General features: G+C 45.4%; 1 protein-coding gene across 2 annotated transcripts; it reads right to left on the bottom strand.

Annotated features, from left to right (window-relative positions):
• Positions 1–10,471: 10,471 nt before the first annotated feature.
• LOC139042744 (integrator complex subunit 6-like) lies at positions 10,472–14,486 on the bottom strand. Of its 2 annotated transcripts, XM_070502786.1 has the most exons (4): positions 14,427–14,486; positions 11,766–12,140; positions 11,312–11,405; positions 10,472–10,931 (listed from the first exon to the last, which is right to left on the bottom strand). In XM_070502786.1, the coding sequence occupies exons 1-4, from the start codon at positions 14,431–14,433 to the stop codon at positions 10,859–10,861; spliced, it is 549 nt and encodes a 182-aa protein (XP_070358887.1). In that variant the 5' UTR covers positions 14,434–14,486; the 3' UTR covers positions 10,472–10,858. The 2 variants fall into 2 exon arrangements, with proteins under 2 accessions (XP_070358887.1, XP_070358886.1); XM_070502785.1 differs by having other exon boundaries at positions 10,472–11,405.
• Positions 14,487–18,509: the final 4,023 nt, after the last annotated feature.

Below are 18,509 nucleotides of genomic sequence, written 5' to 3'. Positions count from 1 at the left end.
GGTACACTAAAATTGAGTTTTATCGCCTCTTCACATTTGAGAAATACTAAAGGTTTATTTTTTAAAATTTCCCCAGAATATGAAAAAAAAATCTTCAGATTGTTTAAAGGAGTGCAAGGACCCCTAGAAGTGAGGAAACAATTTGTTGAATTTGCCATCGGGGAAGAAGCAATGAAAGCTCGAGACTAGTTTAAACCGATCCCATCTTATCAACAGAATGTTAAAGCTGCCTTGCAGGGTCAGCGAGCCAAAACTGCAAGTTATGTAGCCAGAGCACGTGCAGAGGAGAAAATCTTGACCTGAAATAACACCCAGAACCAAAGATTCTCCCCCTCTATGGAACCAAAGGACCAGGACATGACCAGAACTTGAAAGCCGGACTCTCATCAGAAGCGAAAGGTCCATTGTCTAGGATGATTCAGTGTGAAGCCCCTTCCACACCTTACCCTCGGTGTTTAAAGCCGTCCAATGGAAACCGCCCCGCCAGCACTTCCGCATGCCAGCCTGTTCCCTCTAACCTCTTACATTTTGCCCCAAACCTTGGATCAGGGACACAGATTTGACAGCCTTGCTTTTTGCGTCCTGGCCAGGTGACCTCACAAGAAAGCCTCTTCTTTTCTCAAAAGCTGGTGCCATGGTATTGGCTTCTGTGCACATTGGTCAACAGACCTTTACCCAGTAACAGTCAGATGGGTGTGAAGAGGAACTCGCCAATTTTTTTAACGACTGGTCCCAATGCTGTGCTGGGGTGAGGGGTGGGTACAGGCCCTGCCTTGTGTCTCTCAAACTCTGATCCTCACTCAGAATTCATGGTGTTCCACAGTTATTTAGGTTGATATTATCTGAGTCTGTCTCATTCTTCCAAGTTCAAGGAGACTTCTATTCACACCAGAGTCTGAGGTGGGCATGGACCCTGAATTCACTCTTTGCATTTGTTAGATTTTCTCTTACCATGCAGATGCATTTTCTATTCTCATGTCAATTGTAAGCTCCTCTTTCTATTCCCTACAGTGCATCACAGATTCTTTGCCTATCTTTTGGTTAATGACTTGTCTCTTTATTTTCAGATTTAAAAGACAAGACTTAATTAAGCACCTTGAGAAGTTACTAGAAAAAATAGACTTTGGCCATTTCCTCAATAAAGATAATCACACCCAAACATATAATCCTCTTATCGTCATGATCAATAAGAAATAATGACCAGATTTCTGTCTTTTGGGTTGGAAAGGGATATTGCTGAGGCCTCCTAGCATGTGTTAGTTAAGAAAATTGTCTTCCAGAAGCTAAGAAAAAGCATTGGAACTTTAATGTTATAAATTTCTGTTAGTAAAAGCTAGGCATTTGCCCTGAGAATTTCCTTTGGATGGGCCATTTCTTGTTTGTATTCTTTTGTTTTCCCACCTAAGATGGGGAATGTTATTAAATCATCAGGTAAGGGGCTGGCCCGGTGGCGCAGCAGTTAAGTTCACATGTTTCACTTCGGTGGCCCAGAGTTCACCAGTTCGGATCCCGGGTGTGGACCTACACACCACTTGTCAAGCCATGCTGTGGCAGGTGTCCCACATATAAAGTAGAGGAAGATGGGCATGGATGTTAGCTCAGGGCCAGTCTTCCTCAGCAAAAAAAGGAGGATTGGCAGCAGATGTTAGCTCAGGGCTAATCTTCCTCAAAAAAAAAAAATCATCAGGTAAATACTATTAACAGTTGTGGTTTCTTCAACAGGTCACAGTGTCCGAGTTGGTGTTTATAACTGTGTCCTTTCACTTCCCATTTCTTGGTCCTTTTGCCCTGAGGCAACACCTCTTCTGGTCCTGGTGCTTGGCCTGGAGGCAGGACTCAAACCTTAATTACTGAAGAGTCTGGGGCATTAGTCATCCTGCCTGACTTGGGTTGTGATTTCTCATTAATTAATCACAAGACATGGAAGTTCTAAGAAGAGCTCTGGAGGTTCTGCATATACTCCTCCTTAGGCCCTGTGTAGTAGTGACCCAGTTTCCTTTCATAGTCGAGTTCCACCACGCCATACCATAGAGGAACCCAATTTTTGCTCACTGATTGAGAAGCATGAGCATCCAAAGTGGTCAGTTGTGGGTCTCAACTTGCATTTCAGTGGAGTCAATGTTTGCTTCAATGTTGAAAATAGTTCTCTATTTGCATTGAGGACCTATAGTCTAGCTAATCCTAGAGTTGTGGGGATGGGAAGTAAAATTTTGCTACTGGGTGCATAGGAGTAACAGTAAGAGGAGGCCCTCACAATTCTACCCTTTCATTGCTGAAGACAAGAATTATGGTTACTATGGAAACAGCTCCATATATTGGAACCTAAGATAGAACATTGCCACCTCCTAGATTATGTTGCCCCCATCTTACAAGGCACTGCCACCAAAGTAGAACCATAACTGAGGCTTCAGAAGATCATTCTACAGCTCAACTGAACCAGCCTTTTCAGGATGATGGGGAACGTAATAGGACCAGTGAAATCCATGAGCACGTGCCCTGAGAAGTAACTTATTTGTTTATAAGTGATGCTGTGTGGAATCCATGATGTTGGTAAGGCATTTTTTAAGCCCACAAATATTCGTTTTCTAAAAAGTACTGTGAGTGAAAAGGAAAATCCATATCCAGAATAAATGTCTATTTGAGTACAAACAAAAAGTTGTTCTCTCCCTGATTACTTTTGTAGCAAAAAAATCAACCTGCCAACGGGTAACTAGCTGACTGACCACTAAGGGTTATGGTGCCATTTCAGGTGCTCCGTGTTGGTCTCTGTTGCTGGTAGATTCAGCAGTCAGTGGTGTGTATAGAAAGATCACTCTTGGTGAGTGGATGTTCATGTTTATGGTCCCTGCATAATCTATATCCCTGCTTTCATGACCATGGTGCACCTGTACTGCTTGGAAGATGGAGGGATGCACCTGAGGAGATATGGGTGTGGTCCTAGGAGCTCAGAGTGGCCTCAGCTGAGAGACAGCAAGAAAACTGGGGCCTCAGTCCTACAACATTAAGAAACTAGACCTTCCAATAACCTGAAAGAGCTTAGAAGCAGTTTTTTTCTCTGAGTCTCCAGTTAACGACCCAGCATGCTTAACACTTTGACTTCAATTTTTTGAGACCCTAAGCAGAGACTTCTGATCTATAGAACTCTTGAGAATATATTTGTGTTGTTTTAAGCTGCTGAACTTGTGTTGATTGGTATACAGCAATAGAATACAGCTGGTGCCTGCAAATTGTGAAGTCGCAACTGAAAATCAGGCGTGATATCTTTTCTTTTCTAGTCGACTGGTCACAGGGAGCCTCCCATAAAGCCACAGGTGTAGAATCAGAGAACTTTCTCTTGTTCTGGGCCTCACTCCAAGCTAGCAGGTGTTCAGGTCACTTGTCACTGGATCACAGTAGCCCACCACAATGAGTTATATGTCACCACCAGCACCTGGAAGGCCAACTTGATGCTGTGTCCCTTTTTTAGTGGTAAGAAAAAAAAGATGTAGGAACTTGCTCTTCACTTATGTGCACTATCTTGACATTTCCCAGACTTCTAGATCACTAAAGATTTCACTAATTTGGAAGGCCTCTGATTGTGTCTGGGAATTATTTCCCATATGCTGTCTTTCAAGTGTGTTGCCAATGTTATTAGTTGCTACTTCCTTCTTAAACAGAATAATGTCATCAATCAAACGAATAGTGTCATGGCTGGTGTAAGGGAAAGATGAGTAAAGTCTGCAAGGACTGGAATACGACGTAAGCCCGGAGAGTTGATGTAAGTCTGAAGTGGGAAGTCGACGTGCGTTGCTGCCCTTTCCAGCTTAAGGTAAACTCTTTGTGGTGATATTTATTGAAGGAGGAAAAAGACGTTGACTCAATCAATACTGTAAAGCGGGCGCCTGGGGATGTGTTGATTGCTAAAACAACAAAATCACATGTAGAACAGGAGCTGCACTTGGAATAATCATGTGGTCGGGATTATCAGAATTGGCTGTCATTCTCCAAGATCTGTCTGTTTCTCTACAGGACAAATATGTATGTTGAAAGGAATGTCATAAAATCACCACCCTGCATCTTTCAAATTCTTGATGGCGCCGCAATTATTCCAGTTCCTCCGGGGTGAAATGTTGTTTTCAGTTTACTATCTTTATAGGTGGGTAGTACTAGTGCCTTCTACTTGGCCTTTCTTAGCATAATTGCCCTCATTCAAGTCAGAGAACCAATGTGGGAATTCTGTCATTTTCTAAATATGTCTGTTCGAATTATACATTCCACATCTGATGAAATAACAATAAAGAGGATTCGGGGACTGACCACTGAGATAGACATGAGGTAAAACCACACTGATCGCATAACTTTCATAAGCCACTTCTCTGACCCGTGAACCACAGTGAAGCTTTAGCTCTCCAAATATTAATGTCAATTCAGAGCCGGTAGCAAATAATCCCTTAGAATTCTGATTACTTAACTTTCCAACATGCACTGTCACACTAGTAATTGGCTATAGGTCTATTTGGGGAAGGTTGCGATAACAGGTAGTAGTACAATTATTTGGCAGTGTGGCGTGGCCCTTCCTCAATGGCAAGCCCACAGGAATTTCTGGACAATAGAGAAGAGAAGAGTCGCCACAGAACTCTTCACAGGTTCCTGGTTTCCCCTTAGAAAGCAGTTTACCACAGCCTTTGTGAAATCATATCCTCTGGACTTTTCAATATGAGTGAACGTATGTGATAAATTCACTCGAACATTCCAATCTCCTTAAGCCTTTGGACTTCTTCCTCTGCAGTACGCCAAAGAAGTTCTTGCATTTCTCCTTAATTAAGTCCTTTGGGACTTTTTTCACTCAACCAACTGCAATGGCCTAAATGTTTATGTCCCCCCAAAATCCAAAATTCGTGTTGAAATCCTAATGCCCAATGTGATGGTATTAGAATGTGGGACCTTTGGGCGATGGCTAGGTCATGAAGCTGGAGCCGTCATGAATGGGATTAATGGCACTAGCCTTATAAAAGAGACCCCAGAGAGCTCCCTTCCCCCTTCCGCTATGTGAGGACACAGTGAGAAGATGGCCATCTATGAAGCAGGAAGCATGTCCTCACCAGACACCAAATCTGCTGGTGCCTTGAACATGGACTTCCCAGACTTCAGAACTGTGATAAAAAAATGTTTGTTGATTAAGCCCCCCAGGTTATGGTATTTTTGTTAGAGCCCCCTGAGTGAACCAAGACACCAACCAAGCAAACTATGAGGCGCTTCCCTAACCTCGGAAGCAAAAACGTTGAATCCAGAGTCTCGGCTTAATGAGCCCATTTTGATAATTTTGGTCTGATTCAACTGTATTTTCCTTCAACCTTCATACCTCAACCTAAAGAACTATTCCCACACAAATTCCCCAGGATTTTTTGTATAAGGATTTAAGAAATTACGGAGTTCTTTTTGGTGAATTTGGTGCCTCTGCAAGTGTCATACTTTACCTCACACTTTTTGACTTGTGGGAATTTGAGGCTTGTTACAGGATTTTGAAGGAACAAGTGGTGGTGGCTCTAGCTTCTGAGGACGATCAGCTATGCCCTGCAAGGATGCAACTTTAGGTGAGACTATTACAGATCCTTCAGGCAAAGAGAAGATAACCTCTTCAGACAGGAGAAAGCTTTGTTTCTGTTGGCAAATCATCTCACTGAATTTAGGGGTTCAAAGTACCCAGCTTCATCAGAGTCTGCATCTGTGTCCCACTCCAACTTTCAAGATCCCATTCATTTCTACTTAGTGCCCTAACATTGACTGAAGAGACCCTGAGAATTTAGGAATTCAACTTGTGTTGTAATTCAGTCAATCACAGGATTCGACTTTGGTTTTGGTTTTCCCACATCTACGCCCTGGGGTTACAGGAGATAACTGTAGTCAGTTCATAGAAGCTTTCACGTCCTTTATGTGGACATTGAGGTTGAACTTTAAGGACCTGAGCACGTTATTTTCTTCTTTAAGTTCTTCAGCAGATTTAGAAGCAATCACTCATCTCCATTATACTCCTTCTTTTGACCAAAATGTTCATAGGTAGCGTGTACTTGTTCCCTCAGATGCTTGCCTTTTATAGGGACTTGATTGACGGTACTCAAACATAATAATTTGAGAAACTTCTTTGCTACTTCTTGCAATAGACTACCAGTCCTCTTTAAAAATTGGAATAAATGTCACTAATGGCTTTAAATCTAATCAGATTAAAGAGGCAATTCCAGAAACCCAGAACAATCTCAGAGAACTCATCTTTTTTTTTGAGGAAGATTAGCCCTGAGCTAACTACTGCCAATCCTCCTCTTTTTGCTGAGGAAGACTGGCCCTGAGCTAACATCCACACCCATCTTCCTCTACTTTATACATGGGATGCCTACCACAGCATGGCTTTTGCCAAGCAGTGCCATATCCGCACCCGGGATCCGAAATGGCGAACCCCAGACCTCCGAGAAGAGGAACGTGCGAACTTAAGCGCTGCGCCACTGGGCCGGCCCCAGAGCTCATCTTTAGTACTTGTTCTCTGGAACCTCTCTAGTCCCAAAATCTCTATCAGTCAGCCTTCAGCAAGAAAAGGAGAACTACTAGGAGATATGTGTGTTTGTGTATATATGTGTGTGTGTATGTATGTGTATATACAAATACAAAGGTATATGTACAAATATATATGCATATACATTGTATATGACAAACATACACACATATATGCGTACATGTGTGTACATGTGCGTTTTATGGATTTGTCATAGAGAAACGTCCTTCTGCAATAGTAGGAGACTGTTAAGCAGTCTCTATGATTGCTGCCTCCTCTTCTGATGCTGAAGCAGCTCAGACGTTCAGGAAGAAAAGATCATGCCCAAGTGTGATGCACAGCCCTGAGCTGCAACCCCCATGAAGACTCCACTAAGACTCATGTCTTTCCATTTGCTGTGATCTTGGGGAAGAGGATACTCTGAAGAAAGCTGGGCCTTCCAGAACTCAAGGGCCTTTACGCCTTTCCCAGGTTAGACGTCTCCCCTTCTGAGGGTCCTTCCCTAGCTAACAAATTCAAACCACCATCCGCTCATTTTCCTTCTCTTCACCTGACTTCAACTTTTTTTCAGTGCACTGACATTACCTGACAGTCGTTCTGGTTGTCTAGTGTTTTTATAACCCAACTGGAATGTACAATCCATGAGAACAGAGTTTGGTTCACTGTTATTTCACACCTAGACAAGTGTCTGGGGCTCAGGAAGTTTCTAATAAATATTGAATGAATTATTTTTTTAATCCTCACAACAAGCTCCGGGGGTCAATGCTGTCACAGGCCAGAGTTTCCAGAAGAGGATATGGGAACACAAAGAGGTTAGCTAAGTAGCTCAGGTCATGAGCAAATAAGGGCGCACTTGGAGCAACAACTCGGAGCCACGTCTGTCTTGAACCCCAAGTTCTTTCCACTCCCCAGACGCCACAGCCTTAGGCTGCCCCTGGCTCACGTCTCCCATTGGTGCCTATTGTTCACATGACCGTGGATCCCGAACATTCTCTGCTCACTCTGCCTCCCTGATAGGAGCTCTCAGAGGAGGGAGGGCGTAGCTCTCATCTACACCTGCCTCAATTCGTCTTATTTTTTTTAATGTGGCAAAAATGCATAACATTAAATTTACCGTGGAACAATATTGAAGTGCACAGTTCAGCAGTGCTAAGTATATTCACATTGTTGTGCAACCAATCTCCAGAACTTTTTCATCACGCAGAACTGAAACTGTGTTCATTAAACAAAACTCCGCGTAATATACAAATGGGCATCAGCATAGGAGAAGATGCTCAACATCACTAATAATTGCAAAAATGAAAATAAAAAGTACAACGAGATATCACCTCACACCTATAAAGATGGCCTCAAGGGGATTTCCGTATGAACATTTGACTCAACAACAAAGACAAACACCTTCAGGCCTGGTTGGCTGTTGTTTCCTCACAAGAGGCAGGCCACACCTGCAGTGTTGGTTCTGTACGGCTGCACAGCAAATTATCACAAGTTGAGCAGCTTAGAACAACACAGGTTGATTGTCTCACAGCGCTGCATGTCAAAAGACTGGGAAGGCTCATGTGGTGTCTGCTGAGTGACTCACAAGGCCAAGACAAAGCGTCAGCCAGGCCAATGCTTCTCTAGAAGCTCTGGAATAATCCGCTTCAAGCTCGCTCAGTTTGTTGGCAGATCAAACTCCTTAAAGTTGGAGAATGAGATCCCCATTTCCTTGCAGCTGTCAGACAGGGACCACTGTAATCTCCTGCAGCCAGCCCCACCCCTTCTCAGGAGCACTGCCTTCTCCTCAAAGCTGTCATTCCGTGTCGCGTGCTTCTTGTGCTTTGACCCTCTCTGACCCGCTCCTCCGTTCCTTGGTGGGAAAAGCTTTTAAAGGACTCCTCTGAGCGGGGCAGGCTCACCCATGTTATCTCCATGTCTCAGGATCCACTGACTTGGGGCTTCATTACGTCCGCAGAATCCCGTGGCAGCAGGACTCCTAGTGGTGTTCCATGGAGCGTGAGAGCTGGGGATCTGGGAGGGCAGAATTAGATGTCTTAGTCTGGTCAGACTGCTATAACAAAGTGTCATGGACCAAGCGCATTGAAGAGGAGCAATTCATTTCTCACGGTTCTGGAGGCTGGGAAGTCCAAGATCAAGGTGCTGGCAGGTTGGTTCTGGTGAGGGCCCTCCTCCTGGCTTCCAGACAGCCACTATTATGGTCTCAATATTTGTGTCCCCCATCCTACATTCATAGATGATATCCTAAACCCCAATGTGGTGGTGCTTTGAGGTGCAGCTCTGCCTTTTCGGGCTCAGGGGCTGGGAGGGACTGTCCTTGGCAGGCACCTGGAGTTGAGCAGGAGGAACAGAGGATGGAGGGGTGGCTACTCCTCCCTACAACAGTCTGATGGTACTTTGCGGTTGGGCCTTTGCTAGAGCCCTCATGAATGGATGAACACCCATATAAAAGAGCCTCCAGAGAATTCCTCCACCACTTCGGCCACGTGGGGACACAGTGAGAACACACCTGTCTGTGAACCAAGAAGTGAGTTCTCACCCACACCGAATCTCCTAGCATCTTGGCCTTGGACTTCCCAGCCTCCCGAAGCATGAGAAATGAATTTCTGTTGTTTTTAAGTCACTCAGTCTCTGGAGTTTTGTTATAACTGCCCTAATGGACGAAAACAGCTGCCTTCTCTCTGTGTCTTCACATGGAGGACAGAGGGAGCAAGCTCTCTAGTCTCCTCCTATAAAGGCGTTGATCCCTTCCTGAGGGCCACACCCTCTTGAACTCATCTACACGTAATCACCTCCCAAAGGCCCCATTTCCAGAGACCATCACATTGGGGGTTAGGGTTTCAAGATATGTATGGGGGCAGGGTGGTGCACAAACATTCAGTCCATACACTTGCCTACCACACAAGCCAAAAGTGCACAGCTGTGGCACTACTGTCCCACTCGGGAACAGCCCTGAAGGACAGTGAAGGGAAATCCTCCCAGAGGGAAGAACCTTGAGCAGTGCCCCTGGTTGTCCATTCTGCCTGGAGGGGAGATGGCCAGAGGTACGAGTGCATACCCATGCATCGGCAGTGTCTGTCTCATTGGCTGCAAGGTCAGGGACTTTGAGGGTAGACAGTTGAAAATTAGTGACAAGGAGGTCTGGGGAAGAGGTATGTGACAAATCTGTCCCAATAGACATACAATGTGAAGATATTCGTGTCTTATGAGAGTTCTCAGCAGAGAATGACCCCAGCAGAGCAGTATGGTAGTAATCTAACGAATAAAGTATGCATTGTGTAGATGTCAACCCACCTCTTTCTCTGGCATTTGTATCATACCCAATGGGCTCAAGGACAAAGTGGCCAAGGTGGCAGGGCTGGAGATTATGGGAGAAGTACTGACTTGTAGGAAGGAGAATTTGCTGTAGATCTGCATCCAACACGGTTTGATTTGCTCCCATAGTCAGGACGCACAGGTCTTGAGATCAAGGCGTGGAAACAGAAGTGCCTCTCTCACGACTTACCCCTAGAGGTGCACTGCCCAATGTGCTTGCCATCGCCATCGCTGCAGGCCTTGCTGAACCAGAGGCCTTCGTTCCAAAGGGATAGATGCTGTCACCAAAGAACACACAGTGATTCCATCGAAAGGGAATGGAAACTGCCAGCTGGCCATTTTGGGCTCTTCATCCCTTCAATCGAGAGGCACAGAAGGGGGTCCCATGCTGGCTGGGGGGAGGGAACCTGATAATCAGAGGGAATTTGGGCCCCTGTTACACGGGGAGCTAAGGAGAAGCGTGTCCGATACATCTATTGAGCTTCTTACTACTCTCATGTTTTGTGATTAAAGTTAGTGGGAAATGACAACAACCAATTTAAGGCAGGACATCTAATGGCCCAGACCCTTCAGCAATTAAGGTCTGAGTCATCCTGAAAGGCGAAGAACCATGACCAGCTGAGGTGCTGTCTCAGGGAAAAGGAATAAGAAATGGGTAGTGGAAGAAAGCAGCCATACAGCCCAGCTCCACCCAGGGACCTGCTGCAGGAACCAGGGCTGTCATATCCTTTAGCTTCATGAGTTAAGAACATCCCTCTCTTCAGGGAGGAAAACAAACCAACCAGGAAACAAACACACAACAAATTAGACTGTCTCGGGAAATTCTTATTTACCAGCTTTTACTGACAGAGAATGACAAAATGGCAAGGGTCTACTGCCTTTTTTCAGCCTGCAGAAGGCAATTCTCTTGACTGCAGCTTTCAAGCAGGCTTCGCAAGATCTGATTCCACCACACAGCATAGAAAATGTGTCCTTGCTTCTCTTTGGTCTCTGCAAGGACACAGTTATCTGTTTTCCTTGTGATTAACTTTGTTGAGAAGGTGGGATTGTTTCCAGTACCTTCTCAAGTTGCTGAATTAAGACTACTCTCTTAAACCTGAAAATAAAGAGACGTTTAATTAACCAGAAGATATTGAAAGCATCGATGATGTGGACGGAGTGGTGGTGGCTACAAAAATAGAGCCTACAATCTACATGGGAACAGAAAATGCATCCTCATGGAGAGATAGGGTCTAGCAAAATACCAGGAGTGTCAATGAGGCCCATGCACAGCCCAGACTGTGGGGAGCCAGGAAAGTTCCATGGGCTTGCGAGAACGAGCTAGACTCCAGAATATCCACGTAAATGCCGACGGAAATTGCATGAACCAGGAGGGAGGGCCAGAGTTTGGGAAACACAAGGCAGGGCCTGCTCCCACCCCGGTCAGCACTGGGCACAGCTGCTGGAAAAGATGGGAGAGCTCTTCTTGACACCCACCTCGCGGCCTCCTGGATGGTAAAGTCAACAAACTGCTTCTTGACTGCAGGAGGGCCTTGGACTCCTTCAAGCAAAGTGAAAATTCTTTCATACTCTGACGAGAAGGAAAAGAAGTCAGTATGTCTACACGTAGGAAGATGCTGTAGATCTCAATCTGAAAGCATCTACTGCCTCAGTCCTCATCTTCGTGGGCTAGGATGTTACATACTGAGGTGTTTTAAACCCTCAATTCACAACACCTGCACAGACCTACTAATAAACTACGGCCAACACTAACCAAGCAAAGCAAAAACTGTTCAGAGGTGTATTAGGAATTTTCAGACAACACTAAAGACAAACCGTCCTAAAGCATTAAAAAGAACCCAATTCGACCAAAGGAGAAGTTGAAGAGGTGGGTTGAATCTATTCTAAAACCTAGAGAGAGAGAAAGTACCTATGGCTTTCACAGACTTACTTCGTCCAAACTTCCGAACTTCCTTCCTTAATTCATACTTTATATTATAATTAATTTTCTGTGCCATAGCAGGACTTATTTGCGACGTATTTGGCACAGTTCCCTCTGAAGACGTGGCTGTGACTTTTCGGTCACCTCCAGAGGTGCTGCAGGTTTTGCTTCCTCCTGCAAGGGCATCACTACCAGGCTTGTGAGCCAGGCCATCTTTCCTGAGCCCAGCGACATCATCAGAGAGAGAATCCCATCGGTTGGGTGGAACCCCATCTCCCGCCATATTCATCTGCTCTGGTGCAGCAGAGTTCGACATGAAGCCATCTGGTGGGGTTTGAGTCCATTTCGTCTTCTTGGCATGGACTTTGTGAGTGACAATAGCATCTGGGAATCAAATTAAGAGATTGAGCTGTGAGGTAGTTGCATGCTACCCTGCCCACAGGGCCATTGCTGTGCTCCACAGTTTTGAGGATATTATTTATCTCATAAAGCTGGAGGGGCTACCACCTGGACATATCAGATGCTGCAAACAGGGCTTGGGAAAGCTCACACAATAAACCACTCTCTCTCTCCTGGCCCTGTGATATATAGAGACACCTAGTTGGACAGTATAATTAACTAAGCAACCTTCACAGAGCCCTGGCACTCAGGATTTAATGTCTCCTTGGTGCCCTTTACAAGTTGACAAGGTGAAAGTCTCGATGTCAAGAGGTCTAATAGTCGCTCAGCATCGACCAAAATCTCTGGCAGTATATGACCCTCCTCGTCACTCTTTGCTGTCTCAGAAAAGTAAATTTTATTTACTCAAAGCCTGACACCTCTATTTCACTTCCTCATCTCTGTGCCAGGCACAGTGCCAGGAGCTGGGGGATGGGCTCGGAACAAGACAGACAGAAACGATCCCTAGTCTTTGGCGACTCACATTCGCATGGGGATGTCAGAGAGGAAGTGCCCAAGGAGCAAGCAAGATCATTACAGTCTGAATCCGTGTTAGGGAAGAAGTAAGCGGGGATGTGACAGACAGCAGGAGAGGGAGCCTCTATGGACCGCGTGGTCCAGCAGGGCCTTCCGGGGAGGTGTCCTTTGGGCGGAGCCTGGAGGAGGAGACAGAGCTGGCCTGGGCACAGGCAGAGGAAGAGTTCCAGGCTGTGGAATGAGTGCAGGGCCCGCAGGAGAGGACGAGCCAGGACCACAGAGCAAAGGACAGAGGCAAAGAGAGCAAGGAGGAGACCCACAGGACATGAGTTAGGAGAGGATGGAAGGGCCAGGTCGTGCAGAGCTTACAGACCGCAGTGGGGAGTCCAGATTCTGTTCTGAGAATAGGAAAGTGGATGACGGGTTTTCAGGATGGACATGGCGTGATCTGATTTCTATGGCGACACTATCACTCGCTGCAGGGCAAAAAATGGTTTAGAGGAGGTGATGATGGGAAGCAGGGAAATCAGGTAAGAAGCTATTGGAGTAGCTTGGTGACAGATGATGGCAGCCTCGACTGGAGAGAGAGAGAGAAACGGTGGGGTGCAGGATTGATATTGGGCAACAAATTACTAAGGGGTTGGAAGTCAGAGAATAATCAAAGAATAATAAGAGGCATCAAGAGTGAATCTAGGCATGTTGGCCTGAACTACTGGGTGGATAATAGTCCCAGCTGTGTGCAGGTGTTTGGCAACTGCTCACAAGTGTGGAGTGTGGCCAATGTTTCCTGATTGTGGTTCGGTGACCTCATGTTGCCAGCTGCAACTAGGCCATGGTGGGACTAGTTACACTGTGGATATGTGCAAACTCTAAATACTGGGGTTTCTTGACGCTCCCAGGCCCCGATGCCCACAGGCAGCAGGTTCTTACACCTTTGGGGATGCTGTTAGCTGAGACAGAGAAGGCTGAAAGTCGAGGCTTTTTGAAGAGGGGGGATGTTCAGAAGATCAAACCCGTAGAACCAGTTGTATTTTAGACATGAGTAGACACCCATTGGAGACACACACACAGTTGTATTTCAGTCTGAAGGTCCAGAGCAAGGTGTGGTCTAGAGGTGTAAAGGTGAGCGTTCTCGTGGTGTGAATCACATTTAAAGGTCTGAGACTGGGTGGGATCACCTAGGGAGACAGTGGATTGAAGAGATAAGGCCCAATATCCAGCTTTGGGTCCCTGCAATATTCAGAGGTGGGAAAGGAGAGGAAAAAAGAGAAAATGGAGACGCAAACAGAGTCCCTAGGAAGGGGGTAAGGAGTCCAGGAGAATGTGGTGTTCAGGAAGGCCAGCAGACTTCCCTGGAGGAGGGAGTGAGCAAGCATATCTCATGCCACTGAGAAATTAATGGGAAAGTGCAGCAGACACTGGTGACCCTGATGCTAACAGCTTCTTTGGCCTATCGTGTGAGGAAGCCACGCGGCACAAGGTGAGAACTCGAACAGGAGGTGATGATGAGCAGCGAGCCAGTGCGCACCTGTCCTCTTGTGGAGCCCATCAGCTCCTTTTGCCTCAGGAACCTGCTTTATTCTGACTCTTACAAGAACTCCAAATGGTTGGAGCTAACTAGAGCCTTGTCCCTCCACTTGCAAACATGCTCCTATCTGTCTACCCTCAAGGCCATGACAGCAAACTTCCCTTGACAGGGCTGAGCCCTAGAGATGGGGTCCCCCCCTTCCTGTTTGCTTAACCATGGTGACATACTCTGCATTTCCTCAGATGACGAACGGCTCTTGGGTTCTCTAGGACGTTTCTTTCTTTTCTGCTGCCCTGCCGCAAACTGCTCTGCTTCGTCATTCCTCCTTTGCTGAAAAACATCAGTGAATGCATTCCATTCAAGACAAAATCTAATCATCGGAAAAAGCAGTCTTCACATGCACACACAGCCATGCATTTAGGCCATCAGTATAAGATTTAATCATGGGCCACAGATTTCCCATCAACCAGCACACCCTCTGTTCTCAGAAAATGCAGTCCAGTTTTAATCTGGTCTAAGTGAAATAAGGAGGAGGTAGAAAACAAGGTGTGGTCCGAATCCGCACACGGTAAAACCGTGATTACTAACAACGCTGGGGAATGAGTGGCTCTCCTCAACCAAAGCGATAAACATGTGGTCCTCTCTTTAGACAAGTAGACACCATTTTGCTTCAGCCCTCGCTGGGGGAGAACAAAAAGAAAACGCCTCTTTGGTCCTTTTGTGCTTTAAGTATGAACAAATACTGATTAACACTTTATTCAATGACACGTGTAGATGGTGAAAGGCAGGATAGATTGCAAATGTAAATCTCCCCACCTCTGACCTTATGGAAGTTCTAATAATGTCATCCTTGGGGCCAGGTGGGTGTAGGGAGTGCTTTTCAGGGTTGGTGGTAGACAAAACTTGAAATCAAGGGTATAATAGGTTAGCTAAGAGCTGTTACCACCCAAGGATAACCCAAGAATGTGCCCGTACATGATCTGAATACAGTGGTGATAAAAGTATTTTCCCAAAGCGTGTGCATTTCCCAGAAAATGGGAGCCCAGAATGGGTGAAGACATTTTCATTAGGCACTGACTCTCCCCAGGTACTGTGCTAAATGCTTTACATGTGCTAATTCGATCCTCCACCAAGCCCTATGAGTTAGCGTCATGATCTCCATTGTTAAAAATGAGGAAACCAAGGCACAGAAAATTAAGAAAAACTCCAATTACTTGAGGAGTTTTGGGGTCAGGTGGAATAACTTTGTCTGAGTTTGCTGCAGAAGAGATTACTGCATGTTCTGTGCCTTCATACCAATGATCTCCTCCGCGAGTTCAGGTCGAATCCCCTTTGTCTTCATGCTTCAATGGTCGAGTCAGCATGTCTCCCTCACACACACAACACACATCTCACATTAAGATGTCCGTTAGACAATCCAATTATGGCAACATCACCTAGCGCTTCATGCTGCAAGAGGAACACTAAGTCATTGTGTAGATGGAGAGCGTGTGACTGGAATAATGGAAACAGAGGAAGTAGACTGTAATCTCGATAGCAAGGAGTTACTGTGGGGGGTGGGAAAGAATACAGACTCTGGAGCCAGAAAGATGTGGGTCAAATCCTGGCTCCTGTCAGGTGTGTCCCTCAGGGCAAAGCATTGGGCCACTGTCAGCCTTGATTTCTGCTTAAGAAAGGGCAGGGAGTAATACTCATCTGCAGAACAGTTGTGAGCATTAAATGTGATCATTTAAGTCACCAGCTCCGAGTGCAATAAACGGCAACTATTATTTCTGTTCCACCAACACTCCTGGATCAGAAGCCTCCCACTTTCTGTTCACATAAGAATCTCTGTGTTGGGGCTGGCCCCGTGGCTGAGTGGTTAAGTTCGCGTGCTCCGCTGCAAGCGGGCCAGTGTTTCGTTGGTTCGAATCCTGGGCGTGAACATGGCACTGTTCATCAAACCACGCTGAGGCAGCGTCCCACATACCACACCTAGAAGGACCCACAACGAAGAATATACAACTATGTACCGGGGGGCTTTGGGGAGAAAAAGAGGAAAAAAATAAAGTCTTTAAAAGAAAAAGAATCTCTGTGTTGTATTTTGTCTTTTAGGTACATAGAAGTGAAGCATAAGATTTATATTCTCCTTTGAAGAAGAAAGTAATTATGCCAAGAATATCACAATTTGGGCAGAAATAGAAACAGTTCTCCTACCTGCGTGTCCTCTTGAAACAGAGAGCTGAAAGTATAATGTCTTCTAGGTTGACCTGCATTACTCTCTTGACGGGGAGGAGCCCTCTCCAGATGCTCCGCATAGTCGATTATTTGTCCGAGGAGAACACTCCGATGGGAAAGTGGAAAATCCTTGGAAAAGTCATTGATGCTATACAGCTCAAACTGACGGTCCTCTAGGGAGGACATGATCATAGACTGTGTTGGCGATGTGTACCATGGCACCAAACAGAATTTAGAATCTCATGTCGAGGATCTAGATCGTGTTCTAGGATCCAGAATCATCTCCCCTCATCTGAGTCCTGTCTCAATGCACCAGCGCTACTGCCTCTAGGCTCAGACCACCAGGTCCAGAACAACTCCCTCATGCCTCAAGCCAGGTTTGAGGATGGGCTGACCCTCCTTATTCCACCATCCCCAATCAAAGGTCATACAGCTCCCTATTTGGAAGAAACTAGCCTCTATGGCATTCTCTTATCATCCAGAGAACTTTGGGTAGCGGGCATTTACCTCTTTGGATAATTTGATGACATCTACAGACTTTCATCTCCAAAAAGCCCCCTTGCACACAAAACCTGGTCTATAACTTCAGGGGTGTGTTCCGCCTAAGATCAGCTCAATTTAACGGACAGATAATCCCACTTAAAATCAACCAAATGGAGTAAAGAGGCTTTATAAACTGACACCAATTATCCCGGACACTCTCAGTTTCATTATTTTCATGCAAACGAGGAATTCTCTCCTGCACTCATAAATGTAGGCAGTGTGGTATAGTATTTGGGTGTGCAGTCCTGGAATCTTAGAGACCTAGATTCTGCCACTTTCCAACTGGTTAAACCTGGGGCAATACTTAAAGGCTTCCTCGAAGTTTCTATTTCCACAAAATGGACATAAAACTGTGTCTACCTCCTGGGGCTGTTTTGAGGATTACAGGAGAGAAAGCAGGGAGAGGATGGTGTATATGCTGTTAACACACAGCTCCCCTTAGGCTTGAGAACATGGGTACATGTAGGGATTCAGTGAAAATGGATATTCTAAATGTCAAAGTATTACAAAATAACCTACTCACGCGGCTAACACCCTCCTGCAAGTAGACTTGATAGTTTCATAATCAACAAATGTCCTAAACAAAATTTTGTCTGTTTTTGGCAGAACGATCTTCTTGTTAACCGCGCTAAATGACTACTACGTGCAATATCATAAACATTTCTATACGTCTGAGGTGTCAGATCCTGCTTTAACTGAGGCAGATAATTTTAGTTACCCCTGCAGTACATCTGGGATGTAACACAATCCCTCTCAAAATCCCAGCTAGGTTTTTGTAGCAATTGATAAAGTGATTCTGGAATTCACATGGAAATGAATAGACCCCAAAGAGCCAACAGAATAAATCTTGAAAAAGAAGAAGAAGGGCAGGGGACAGACATTTCCAGGTTTCAAAACTTGCTACACAGCTACAACAATCAAGGGGTTGGGCAGGTGGCCCAGAGTTTAAGTTCATACATTCTGCTTCAGTGGCCTGGAGTTTGCTGGTTCGGATCCCGGGTGCAGACCTATGCACTGCTTGTCAAGCCATGCTGTGGCAGGCATCCCACATATAAAGTAGAGGAAGATTGTCATGGATGTTAGCTCCTGGCCAGTCTTCCTCAGCTAAAACAGGAGGATTGGTGACAGATGTTAGCTCAGGGCTAATCTTCCTCAAAAAAAAAAGCTACAGTAATCAAGACATGTGGTACTGTGATAGAATTGACATATAGGTTAAAGGAACAAACCTAAGAGTCCAGAAAGAAACCCTTAATTTGTGGTGAATTGAATTGTGCAAGGGTGCCAAGATTATGCATTGAGGAAAGAATAGTTTTTTCAAAAAATGTTGCTCGGAGAACTGGATATCCACATGCAAAAGAATGAAGTTGGACCCCTTCCTCACACCACATACAAAAATTAACCTAAAGCGATCATAGACCTAAATGTTAGCAAATAACAAATGCCAACTACATATGGGCTTTGTGACTAGAATAGAAAAACATATCCACCAATCCAGAAGTGCCCCTTCATAGATGCTGCATTTTAAACTAAGTATAATTCCACTGAATCTG

Source organism: Equus asinus, chromosome X, assembly GCF_041296235.1.
Source record: "Equus asinus isolate D_3611 breed Donkey chromosome X, EquAss-T2T_v2, whole genome shotgun sequence".
In the NCBI taxonomy this organism is placed as follows: Eukaryota; Metazoa; Chordata; class Mammalia; order Perissodactyla; family Equidae; genus Equus; species Equus asinus.
This window is presented reverse-complemented; position numbering and strand designations above follow the sequence as displayed.